This window comes from Haemorhous mexicanus, chromosome 17 (assembly GCF_027477595.1).
Source record: "Haemorhous mexicanus isolate bHaeMex1 chromosome 17, bHaeMex1.pri, whole genome shotgun sequence".
Taxonomy (NCBI): domain Eukaryota; kingdom Metazoa; phylum Chordata; class Aves; order Passeriformes; family Fringillidae; genus Haemorhous; species Haemorhous mexicanus.
This window is the reverse complement of record NC_082357.1, coordinates 16,718,934-16,731,624: the sequence shown is the minus strand read 5'-3', so window position 1 is coordinate 16,731,624 and position 12,691 is coordinate 16,718,934. Positions and strand designations below refer to the sequence as shown.

The 12,691-nt window shown below is 38.6% G+C and overlaps 2 protein-coding genes across 10 annotated transcripts in view; both read right to left on the bottom strand.

Annotated features, from left to right (window-relative positions):
* Nucleotides 1–3,105, bottom strand: part of KCTD5 (potassium channel tetramerization domain containing 5) — a 38,184-nt gene extending 35,079 nt beyond the window's left edge. The window contains exon 1 of one of the 3 annotated variants that reach the window (XM_059861896.1): nucleotides 2,824–3,105. In XM_059861896.1, coding sequence (XP_059717879.1) covers nucleotides 2,824–3,057 — 234 coding nt within the window. In that variant the 5' untranslated portion in view covers nucleotides 3,058–3,105. The remainder of the gene's footprint in view (nucleotides 1–2,823) is intronic. The other 2 variants (XM_059861898.1, XM_059861899.1) reach the window with 2 other exon arrangements.
* A 191-nt stretch (nucleotides 3,106–3,296) lies between these two features.
* The window catches only part of PDPK1 (3-phosphoinositide dependent protein kinase 1), a 32,728-nt gene continuing 23,333 nt past the window's right edge, over nucleotides 3,297–12,691 (bottom strand). For all 7 annotated transcript variants that reach the window (XM_059861891.1, XM_059861888.1, XM_059861893.1 and 4 more), the window contains 5 exons: nucleotides 11,833–12,006; nucleotides 11,187–11,404; nucleotides 10,287–10,344; nucleotides 9,212–9,364; nucleotides 3,297–8,632 (listed from right to left, as the gene is read on the bottom strand). In XM_059861891.1, coding sequence (XP_059717874.1) covers nucleotides 8,525–8,632; nucleotides 9,212–9,364; nucleotides 10,287–10,344; nucleotides 11,187–11,404; nucleotides 11,833–12,006 — 711 coding nt within the window. In that variant the 3' untranslated portion in view covers nucleotides 3,297–8,524. The remainder of the gene's footprint in view (nucleotides 8,633–9,211; nucleotides 9,365–10,286; nucleotides 10,345–11,186; nucleotides 11,405–11,832; nucleotides 12,007–12,691) is intronic.

Below are 12,691 nucleotides of genomic sequence, written 5' to 3'. Positions count from 1 at the left end.
TAATCCCATTCAACAATCTCCCCAAGAATTGCATTAAGACACTAGCTAAAACGTCATAAATTTATTTCCAATTAATTATCTTCATTGGAATCAACACTGGATCTGGACACACTCAAGCCATACCACCAAGTCCTTCGCTCAAGGTTGTATACTCTAACATGAATATTTTAATTTTACATAATTTTTAAATTTAAATCATTTACATATTCTGAGTTCTTATAAAGGCAGCAATATGCAGAGAAACACAGTGGTATTTGGTACTAAATTTGGATTTATATATAATTGTCATCCCTATCATCTGTGCTTTTAAAATATTGAACTAGTGAATTTTTCAGAAACTGTGTGGCCCAAAAACTTTGAGTGTCTGCAGACTAGCAGTACTTATCAAAACTACATCAGTAACACAACCCACCTGACAAGTCAGAAATTTCATACACAAATGAAATGGATCTGCTACTTCTTAGAATAATGACTACAATTTAGATATTTCTTAATGCTGACAGTCAAGGTTGCACTACCAGGAAGACTGATTTTTCTAAAACACAGTGCTTGCATGCTTCCTTTTCTGACAGATTCTATGCCAATTTTAGAAAGGCATTAAAAATCAAGCATGAATACTACTGCCAAAACCTTATTACAAAAGTTTGACAATCTCCTTCTTAGGGGAAAGTTAAAAGAATGCTAGAACAGTTTGCAAACAATAAACTGGTATATAGCTAAAACAGGAAGATGCTGAAACAAGGAAATATATGTAAATTATTAACAGTAATGCAGCAAAAGCATTAAATTAAACAATGATGACAAGGTGAGCAAGGCTCTGCTTGTCTATTTTTATGTATTCGAAACCAAGACTTAAATACCATGGAAAACAAATCTTATTCTGAACAGTAAATATGACCACTACAGCTCATTTATTTGCTGAAATCTGAAATTATTCTCAAACAGTTTTAAAGCTACGAGTGAGACACTGTGAAACATACTAAATTCAGAGAGTCAATGTCACTATCCTAATCCATTCAACACTAGTTTGGCCACAGGGCATGCCAAAGTTTAATCTTTCTCCCATTACAAGTGGAAACATACTTGACAACAAGAGACAGGCTGCCCTGTCCTACTCAACATTAGTACCTGAAGGCAGTTTAAAGGCCAACATGCTACCTTTCTCTGAAGCCTCTCAGTTCTTTACAGTAGGAAGCATTAAGGAAATCTTGAAATCACAGACTGTCCTGAGTTGGAAGGGACCCACAAGGATGAAGTCTAACTGCTGGCCCTGCACAGCACAGCCCCAACACTCATCAAGCTCATGGCTTACGGTCACCACCATTCGCTGGGAAGCCGGTTCCAGTGTTCAATCAATCTCTTTGGAAAGAACCTTTTCCTGAAATCCAACACAAACCTCCCTGACACAGCTCCATGCTGTTCCCTTGGATTCTGTCAGTGGTCACACAGAACAGAGATTGATACTGCCCCTCAAGAGGAACATGCAGACAGCGATGAACCTTCCCTCGGCCTCCTCTTCTCTAGCTGAAGAAGCCAAGTAACCTCAGCTATTTCTCATATGGCTTCCCCTTCAGAAACTGTGCTCCTCCTTCAGATGTTCTCTAAGAGCCTTAGAGCCTTCTGATATTGTGGTGCCCAAAACTGGCTACAGGACTCAAACTGAGGCCATATCCCAAAAAAGAGCAGAATGGGACAATCCCCTCCCTTGCCCAGCTGGCAATGCTGGACAACAGTGCAAGACACAGCTGGCCCTCCCATTTGCCAGAGCATATGGCAGTGCTTTATCTTTTAATTAGGAAACCTTAGAGGAATGCTTTCCTACTCTCTCCCAGAGAGACAGTTTACCTATCAGCAAGCCCCCTACATATTTAAATTTAGTTTAATAGGTAAATTTAAGCTCTCCATAAAAACCTCAACCAAAACCAAAGACAACTACAAAACAACTCCCACACCACCACACTTCAACTTTTCTTCCTTCTGACTCAGGAACATTACATTCTGTTCCCTAAGTGTTCAAATATCCTTTCTGGAAGTTATGCCTGAAAAAATGATGAAATCTACTAACCTCATTAAAAAAAAAATTCAAAATTTATATATAATAAGCAACTCCTTATTTTCAACCTGTTGGTTATAGGGTTATAAGCTGTTCCTTTCTTTTCCTTAACTTTATTTCTTTCAGAGCCAGCACTATATACTTTATATCCATTATTACATACCACACCACAAATAAAATCTTAATAACTTTCTTCCCCTATTAAATATGAGTCAGAGTGAATACCAAAATATTAACTCACTACTTGCAATCTATGCAGAATATGAAACATTTTTCTCTAAGAACTGCTGAAAAGACAGAATACTACGTCTAAGTGAGAGACTATTATCAAAAGTACTTTGCTCTTGTAATTGAACAAAAGAATAATGACAGTGCAGAAATAACACAAAGTCAGTGCATGGAGATATTTCGTTAAACCGTTAAAACTAAACTCCGCCAAACAACATAAAAATATTACACAAACGTACAAACGATACTGTGCTGTCTGCTGTATTTATGAGCAGTTTTGTTATTCACGAACCCAACTGCTTCGCACGACAGCACTCATTAAGCAACACTCTTCAGGAAGACCCCGTCCACGGCAGCAGAGTCGTTCCTGCCCCCCCTCACCGCGGCGCCGGGCCCCGCGTTCCCTTCACGCCGGCGGCCGCCTATGCAGGCATCACAGCGGCACCGGGCACCAGCCGCAGCGCACCCTCAGCGCGGCAGGCGGGGAGCGGGCCCGGAGCGGGCCCGAAGCGGGGAGCGGGCGCTGCGGTGCAGGCGCTCACCTTGTCCGAGTCCAGGTCGGGGTCGGCCTGGCAGAGGCGGAAGAGGAAGGACTTAGGGTCCCTGCAGAGCGTCTGTCGAGTGGTCAGGAAGCAGGTGCCCCCCACGTTCAGCCTGACCCACTTGCCGGGCCCCGCGCCGGGCAGCGGCGCCGAGCTACACCGACGGCAGGGCCCGCCCGCGCCGAGGCCGCCAGCCGGGGGGACAGGGAACTCACAGCGGTTCTCCGCCGCCATCCTCACCACCGCCGGAAGGGGCCGCCCCGGCTGCCTGGCCCTCGGCGCACCGCCCACCGGAAGCGTCGGCTGGAACAGCGCCCTGCCCCTTCTCGCCCGCCGCCCGAGCGGCACCGGCCTGGGGGCTCGGGAGCCACGCTCGCGTCTGTGACAGGGCCGCCGCCGGGCCGGAGGCCGCGGGCCCGTCTCTATGCCATGCCCACCGCCCCACGGCCGAAGGAAGAGGCGGAGGCCGCGCAGAACCCTACATGCCTTTATTACAGACTACCAAGCATAAGTGAAATCCGTCATCCAGTCACTAACTACACATCTACAGCACAGAGATCTGTCGAGAGGAGAATAAACAGTCATTAAATTATGAGATATGATTAAATCATCGACCAATAGAAAATTTATATAATAAAGCCAGAAAAAAGGTGTAAAATATAGTTTACAATAATTATTCACATTCAAGGCTGTACATCAATACATACAACACCATGGCCCCGAACATGAATTCAATCCAAATAATTCATATATTAGAATTTAAATAACACAGACTGAACTAGAGGCCAACAAGAGCCAGCAAATAACCTTAGAAGAATAAAAATACAAAAGTGTATACCATATCATTGCATTATTTGCTTCTGTTTTCACGAGTTCTTGGAGGAGGGGAGATTGTTTTGTGGTTTGTTGAGAGGGGGTTCAGGGGTTTTGCTTCTTTGGGGTGGGTTTTTCCTTTTTTCTGTACATCACAGTTACAGCTACAAACCAGGTAGAGCATATTACACATGTAACTGACTGCCAGCAACCTGAAAACAGCATACAACTAATCAAAACTGATTATGGTTCCTGGTTCCTAATTTTTCTCTTCTGTCAGATACAGTATTCAGTTCTGCTACCATTGCGAATATTCACCATATCAAGTCAGTACATGGCCATAGGAAGCTTTGTCAAATGGCAATCATCTACATTCATGGCCCAGCTGATAGACAGATTTCTCTCTTGACCAGGGACAGGACTCGAGGAAATGGTATGAAGCTGAGTCACAGGAGCTTTAGGTTAGGTGTCAGTATAAGGTTTTTCATTCAGAGGGTGGCCGAACACTGGAACAGGCTCCCCAGGAAGCGGTCAAACTATCAAGCCTGCCCAAGTTCAAGAAAGTGTCTGGTACATGGTGGGATTGCTGGGGAGTCCTGTGCAGTGCCAAGAATTGGACTTGATGACCTTGATGGGTCCTTTCCAACTCAGTATATTCTCTTTAAAACCAGGCTATTGGGTGCTTATGAACCTCTTCCAACTGTTTGTTGCATAATGGTAATTTCTTCTATGAATGAGGAAACATTCTGAAATTATCAGTCAATAAATGAAAACATGCCATTTTGGACTACAGAACTACTTGTCTGTAAGCTCATTTGATCAACTGATAGACAATCTGCCTCATGAGGCTTTGCAGGAGCATTTCCATTTAAATAATAAAATATTTCCATGAAGCATTACAGGCATTCAGCAAAATTTCAAATATAAATACTGCATCTATTTGTGCAATTTACTAGTAGAAAGAATTATCAGAATCCATCCAGAGGCTACATCTTTAAGCAACTATTAATACACAAGTTCTCTCCTCAGCAAGGTGTTGAAATCCAATGTTTTGTCCACAGGCCAAATGAAGTAATTGTCTTGACTTTACTCAATCATTCAGAAGAAAATGTACATGTGGGAAATTCACATAATTCTTCAAAGTTCCCAGCACAAAAAATAATTTTATCAAGCACATTAAATTAAGCATCTTGAACTATGAAAGCTTATTAGAATAATCACATCTTTGTTTCAATCCACAATTCTTTTCAGACTTACATATAGCAGGTACTTCACAATTAAATCACATCAGAAGGAGAAAAGTAGAGCACAGTACTGATAGTTTGATCTTTTCAGCACCTAAGTGCCTAGCAAATGGAATCCTAATAGGCAATATCAGTCTGCTAGCAATACCTCAACATCACACCTGAAGTAACTCTTTCTAAATACAAAACCTTTACAAAACTGGACTTTAAGGCAAATGGTAACAAACTAATTTCTCAGTTTATTAAAGTAGTTCTAAACTTCTTGTGACTGGGCACTAGTACTTCATCCTTTCTTAAGCTCCACACCACAGAAAAAGATGGAATAAATACCTTTCTGAAGTTCAAATACCAAGCAAAGCAAAATTACAACATTATTGACCAGATTCTTCATAAATGATCGACAGTTGTTGAAATTTCAAGAGATGGAATGAATCAACAGATTTGGTTTTCAGTAGGTCTGCAGTAAGGAGAAATCTTAAGAAGAGTCTTCAAGTAGCTAAATTTTTTTTTCTCCTTTGAACACCTTGGATTAAAAGCAGAAAAATCACCTGGCCTATGTGCAGCTCTGAAGAACCTCCCTTGCACATTGCATTCCATGAACTCCCATGAACCACAGGAGTGATCTTCAGGACAAAGACCTGATTCTACCTCACATCAGGTATAAGCATTTAAAATGGGTACCAGCCCTTCATAGTATGCAGCACCTTTCAACACACATTTAAGTGGACAAACTGGTAAAACATACTTGAATCCACAATTGCTTTGTGATGCCTTACTCTATACTCTTGCCACCTTTCAAACCCAAAGATTCTACACATAGTCCAAGAAATAGAAATACCTCTCCCAGGAAAGTTCTACCTCCTTCCCAAAAAAGCAGTAGCTAAGTAAGACTGGATCAGGAATACTGAAGCTCTAAGTGGAGTGATGCCTGTAAGAGATGCTTACAGTTTTCCAAACCAAGCATTGCCAATTAAAAAAAAAAAAAGAAAAAAAAAAGAAAAAAAAAAAAAGGACTTCTATAATACAGACATCAGCCTTACAGATACGTTCTTGACAGCTTACTGCTACCAAGATCTACAAGACTGGCTGAAAGCTTTTGGTGGGCAGGATGAAAGCCTACTGAGAGAAGATTTTCAAGGCGTGAAAAAACACAATTAATTTGCTATGGTAAAATGACTAAAAATCTAAGTATTACAGAAAACATGTTTAAGCACACCTAGATCTCTACCTAGTTAACAAGCCAATGAGCCAATGAAGGTCATTTTGCCGGATTTTTTATGTGAGGCCAACTTTGTCACATTGAACAGCGGTGGCACTGTGAATCTCCATCACTGCCAAACTCTCCTGTATGAAGCTGGGAATACGTCTGTCTAGATCTCAATACCAGAGATAAATCCAAAAGTGGTAGGGTTGTCTCCAGTGGACACAATACATGGCTGGAATTTGACAGCTGGAGAACAAATGGGTAGCACTGCAACAGACTTAGAATACATGTCATCTTGGTTAGAACAGCACATACAGCTTACTACAGACACAGATCAAAGGTACATTGTGCTATTCAAATTTGAGTGACAAGGAGTATATTTTGTATGTGATGGAATTTCTCATGATGCAAAAGGAATACTTTTCTCTCTTCCTAAGCCATTTACAAGACCCCTTCTCCCCCTTAATACCAGACATAGTAAGCCAGGGATTTGATTCTCTCAGGTTTCCATATGTGATGGGATATGGACAACTACAGGAATGCAGTTGCTCCAAAAGAAAAGGCAACTGCACGGTGTCTTTAAAAAGACTGGAAAAGCTGAACTGCCATCAAGTTCAACCACATAACACAATTTTTAAGAGATCAAAAATAAATCTCCTTCACCCTGTACAAGAAAATATTCAACATTCATGTATTTTCTGAGAAATCTGATAACCCATTGTTCTTAAAATACTGCTTCTAGAGAACAGTAGCCTATGAGTTTTTTCAACATTGTAGAGAAACCTTTCTTTGGTGGAAGGAAAAGCACATCATAGTATGACAATTCAAAATGCAAAGTAATGGTATATGTAATATATAGTGAATAAACAGGTGTGATGTTTATACTGCTTTTGAAACAAGGAAGGAATGCCTTTGTCCAGACCTAGGTCATTCTCCTCTGCAAGGTTCAGGAACACAAGCATGTAGAAAATACCACTGGGGAAGTTTTTTTTTAGCACACAGGAAGTTGAGTCTTTTTAACATGACAAGAAATGTTTGACCACAAAAAACAGCCATAATTTGAAGAGGATAAAGGAGATCAATTTGATAAATATTTTCATTTTATAGATATGCTTTAAGTACCATATATTTTCCCCTTTGTATCAATATTTGCCTTTGATTTTCTCACCAGATTACTTTATTATCTGGATTTCAATTCCTTACAATTTTTCCAGAGTTCCTGAATGCCTGGCCAAGGACCAAAAACAGAACTGACATCTCATTACACAATGAGACAAAAAAAAAAGTCAAGTAATCAATTGTACAAAGTTTTCACATTTCCTTCTCTACCCAAAAAAATAGGTTGGCCCCACTAAAATGCACAACACATGCACACCCTGGAAAGAAAGCTTCCAGCCCTCATCTGCTGAAAAGGTGAAAAACTATTTCAACAGTAGCCTTTTCTCCCCCATACTAACTAGTTTCTCTTTTAGTTAGCATTAGTTAAAAGCATGCTGGTAAGTTTATTGTCCCTTGATTAATCACACATATGACTTATATTAAAATTTAAGCTTAATGTTTAAAATGCTTCAGAAGCCAACATTTTAATTTTAGAAATTTCAGTGCTATGTTCAGCATTTTACTCTCTCAAAAGCTTTATAATTGGAGCCTGTCTGCCAGACAAACACATCTGATTCATTCACATAATTACTATAGTACCACACAAATCCTGCAACCAGAACTATGTTAGGAATTACACAAGGGTGCAACCAACCTGGCTATAAATGCCATATACCAATAAGCTGGGGGACTGTGAGGAAAGGAAGAGAAAACAAAGAGGTGGTACTTAGGAAAGGCATAAAAAAGCTCCCTGATGAAACACAGTTTAATGATAATCTGAAAGTCACAGAAAACTCCAGCCCATAAAATGCAAGGCTGGTACATGATTCGGCGTGTGTGCGTGTGGATTGGTTTTAACTCATCTTAAGTGAAGCTGGTAATGCAAGGTCTATCCACTAGTCTGCAGCAGTAACAGAACTGAAGTGCACGAAAGCAAGATCTTCACAGCAATGATATGCATGTGGAAGCCTCAACAGAAGCACAAAGAGCGAGCAAAGCAACCCTGAATTCCATTAGGTTTTTGCTTTTCTTCCTTTTTTTTTCTTCTTAAAAAAAAGGGCCCAAAAAACAACCCCAAAAAACAACAACAACGAAACCCACACAAACAAACAAAACAACCAAACCCTCCCAAAAACAAAACAAACAAAAAAACACCCCAAACAAACAAAAGAAGAAAACCAAAAACAAAAGAAAAAAACCAAAAAAAAAAAAACCCAAGAACATTTCAGACGTATGCTTCCCCTTGAGATGGTAATAGGTGGGTTGAAAAGATTCCTCTGATCGGCTGCACACGGAGTTCTAGCAGCAAGTAGGGAAACTGGGAAATTTTGGATGAGCTTTACTATTTTGCAGCATTCTGGTGGTATCTGTGCCGCCAAACTTCATGTATCTTTTTGCACCATTTATGAGCATTCCCACTTGGGTCCATCAGGTAATATGTCCTGTTTGGCTATAAGTGAACAACATTTTAATGATTACTTCAAACAGTTTAACCAAAAAGCAGTAGTAATTCTGCACCTACCATTAAAATAATTATTCAGAATTAGCTCATTAACTTTCTGAAAGTTAAATTCAATTACAGCCATATAACATTATATATTACTGATTAACCATTTTAAGCAGTCAACTGACAACATATTATATACCTCTCATGATTCACTGTATACAAGGAGGGCTAAATGTTAAGTCATTAAGAACGTCCTTTAATGCCCAAAATCCACTTATGGCTAATTTAAACACTAATAATTAAAATACAGTTGCATTTTTGTGATAAATGTGTATGTCAGAGTGAGATTTTGTGTGATTTTTGTTTTATTATTATTCCATTTTGTTTGGAGGTGTGGATTTTGTGCTTTTTTTTGTTGGTTGACTTTGTTCAGGTTTTTGTTTAGTTTTATTTTAAATTAGGACTATGAAATTTTGTATCAAAGCAATTATACTTTCTCCAGAAAAATCATTCTGATAATTTACAGAAATTGCCCAAGAACCTTAGAGCAATTTACAAAGAAAATTCAGAAAATAAGCTTACCGTGTGAACAAAAAATGTCTTAAAATTCTTGGCTTCTGGACGCAACTCTAAAGACCATGGAATTTCTCCTTTTAGAACTTTGTTGACAGGATCCACATAATACAGGTGGGGCCCTTCTGTAAGCAGCAATTGGCGCCGACGTGCAAACAATCCCTAACAAGAAAAGTAGAAGTAGCAATGCAAAAACAAACAAACGAACCCCAGCAAAATCCATGAGGGAATTAAAAATGTAAATATGTAAATTTACACATCTCTGAACTGAACAACAGGGGCAGGATAAAACCAGCTCAGTGCTAGGATGGTGTATTTGGGGTTGGGGGGGGGGGTGTCTTTAATTTTACTTTACCTATTTCACCTCACTCCTTTTTTAGGGTGTTGCAGTGCATTATTCTACTATATGTTGAAACACAAGTACTATTTTAAGAAAGTATCTTCAAGGTCTAGCAAAACCTGATACACCTAGTGGCACAGAGTGAAGTAGAATCTATTTCTCAAAGAAATCAATAGTCATGATTTTGTAGAAAAGACTACGAAGCAGCAGGTAGTAACTTAGATGAAAGAGAACCTTCTTTCTGCTAAAGCTGATGCAGGCTATCCTTGCTTATCTGTAAACTGCTGAAATTAACACTTAAAGCTGTTCCAACGTCACCTCTGCCTCTTTCAGGCTAAAGGCACAAAGTCAGATCCAGGAAAAAAAGCACAGTTGAGAACAACATTGGTAATTTTTTGGTTTTTTTGGTTCAAACCACATTCAAATATGCATCAAGGAAGTGTTTATTAGGTTATATCAGATTGGGAGGAGGAGGACAAGCAAATCTCATTTGCTACAATCTCAAAATGAAAGCATCAATAGCAGATTTACTTAGGCTTTTCCAAGAAATCAAGAGCGCATCACTAAATCAAGAAAAAAAATCAATCTACTCACAAAAAAACACTGAGTTTTTAGAAATAACTTGTTTACAGGTGACAAATTGTTTAAACAAGGAAGCTTTAAAATAAGCTGCTTATCTATGCTGCAGCTGAGCAAAAATTTGACAGCTCAATGTTGTTGCAGGAAATTAAGAAAAGCCCTTACCTTTCTTTTGTCCACTGGACCCATTTTTAGAATTAAGTTATTTTCTACAAACTGATGCCTTAGAAAAAGAAAAATAACTATTACTCCAGAAGTAATTATTTCACAGAGACAGCTATAACGATCAAGTAGTTTTTCATGTCACTCCCTAGCATGTCCTTTTTCATGAGAGTCCTGACCAACTTTAGTACATGAGTTTTAGACTCTTCCTTAGCCCAAACCAGTGAGTTTTTTCTAAAATTTGACAGGGGGTAAAAAAACCCACCAAACAAAACCAAAACCAAACAAAGAACCCAAACCAAACAAAAATCAAAAAAACCCAAAAAACCCCCAAAAAATTAACAAAACCAAACAAAACAGGAACAAAAAATAAACAAGAAAACCGCAAACCAACCAACCAACCAACAAAAAAACAAACAATAAAAACCTTTAGCACCCCCCCCCCCCTCCACCCCCCAAGGAACAACAATAACCACAAAAATTCACACATGACAGACTTCTTTGAAGAGTGAAAAGAAATGCTGTTACATAGTCTGGAGGTTTTTTGGTTAGATATCCACAGAATATTATCATGCACAAAATTCCAACAACTTATGGCATCTGTACAAAAGGAAGAACCTTTTCTAGTTCTAGGACTGTAGTGGGAAGACTCTGCAGCACTGGATAACATCATTCTGCCTATCTTATAAATACACTCCACATAATCTTCTAGACCTTGTAAATTTTAGAAATATAATATTAGGGTTTTGCTGCTATTGCTTTAAAAATAGAAGCCAAGAAAAATCTAGTTGCTAATTATTTACTTGAAAATACTAAAATTGACAAATATTAATTTGAATAAAAATCACTTATTTTCCAGGATTCTGTATTGCTGTGCAAGTTATTTAGCTACAAGGATCCTACCAAGGATTTCCACCAGCTTGTTTTGCCAGAAGTAACCTCTTTTCGTCTTCAGAGAATTGTAAATCCAGCTCAAAGGAATTGTTGTCAAGATCATGAATATACTGTTCAATATTTCCTCCTGATGTCTGTGGTGTACTTGTCTCTGCAGCACACAGTGAATGGGAAGAGGCAGAACTAGAAACTTGCATGCAACCGAACTGACTCAGGAGATTGTCATACTAAAGGAGGAAACAAAATGAAGTAATTAAATGTCTTTTATTAAAAAGCTTATTTTGCACTAAACTGTGGCTTTTAATTTAAGCATGCTTTAGTTTATTTTGCTTTTGGGCCAAACCCCAGCCTACTCCCTATAGATCAGCAGGCATCTATGCAAAAAAGTATGATTGATCAAAAACAAGCCAGCCTTGTTTTTTCAAAATACTCACTTTATCAGAAAACAAATGCTGATTAAAGTAAAAATTTAACCAGCAATATTTATTACATTCTTAATAATTAAAATCTTCATTAAAATATAAATAATCCATAGTTTCAGTAAAAATATTTATATTAGTATTTATATTATTTATTTATATTAATATTCAATATTTATGCTATAATGGAAGTCTCAGGCGGCATCAGAGCTGAATACAGCAGTAGACAAACATACATTTCCATAACAGTCTTCATCGTCCTCTGACATAGCAGGTAAATATGCTGTAAGTTTAGGGGGTGTCTGAAGATGTAGGTTCTCCCACACAATGGATTCGAAGAAGGGGTGAGCCTTAAGAGGTCCATATCCTCCCATTTCTTCACAACCTAATCGGTTGGTAGCATCTAGAACCTAAGCAAATTAAAATTAAGTTAAGCTACATAAAATAATGACAAAGGGCAAGTATTACTCACATTTGCAAAGCACCATGTGAAAATGTAAAACCAGTTTGTCACCCTGCCCTAAGCATATATATCTATAATGTAAGGAGGTTGTTTATAATAAAAGATGCTATTTGTCACTATGTCTTGTCAACAACATTTTGTATTATATCAGCTCACAGACCTAAAGACAGGAGCACTTCTTTAGGTTGACACAATTTTTTGGCTTTCCTCCTTCATAAAGACTGAAACAAGCACACCTCATTTTAAGTTTACCATCCACCATCACACTCTAGTGATGCAAGAAGTTGTGGAAACTACAGTTAAACATCAGCCTCTCAAGCAATTCAAAATGACACAGTTCTCAGGATACAATCAGGTTAATACAACCTGGACTCCAACATTCAGGAGACACTGGTTTGGCCATAGAACTGGACTTGGACACAGGAATGCACTAATAGGCCTTTTAGGTTGTATTTATCATCATCCACAAAGGTTAGTGTTTCCTCCCCATCCCCTGCTAATATGATAGATTATTGAACTTAAAAAAACTTTTAACACCTAAAATGTTCTCTGCATATTCACTTGAGTGTCATGACTATAATCTCACTGATGGAACAGAACTACTTTTTCTTCCTACTTGTCAAACCTTCACG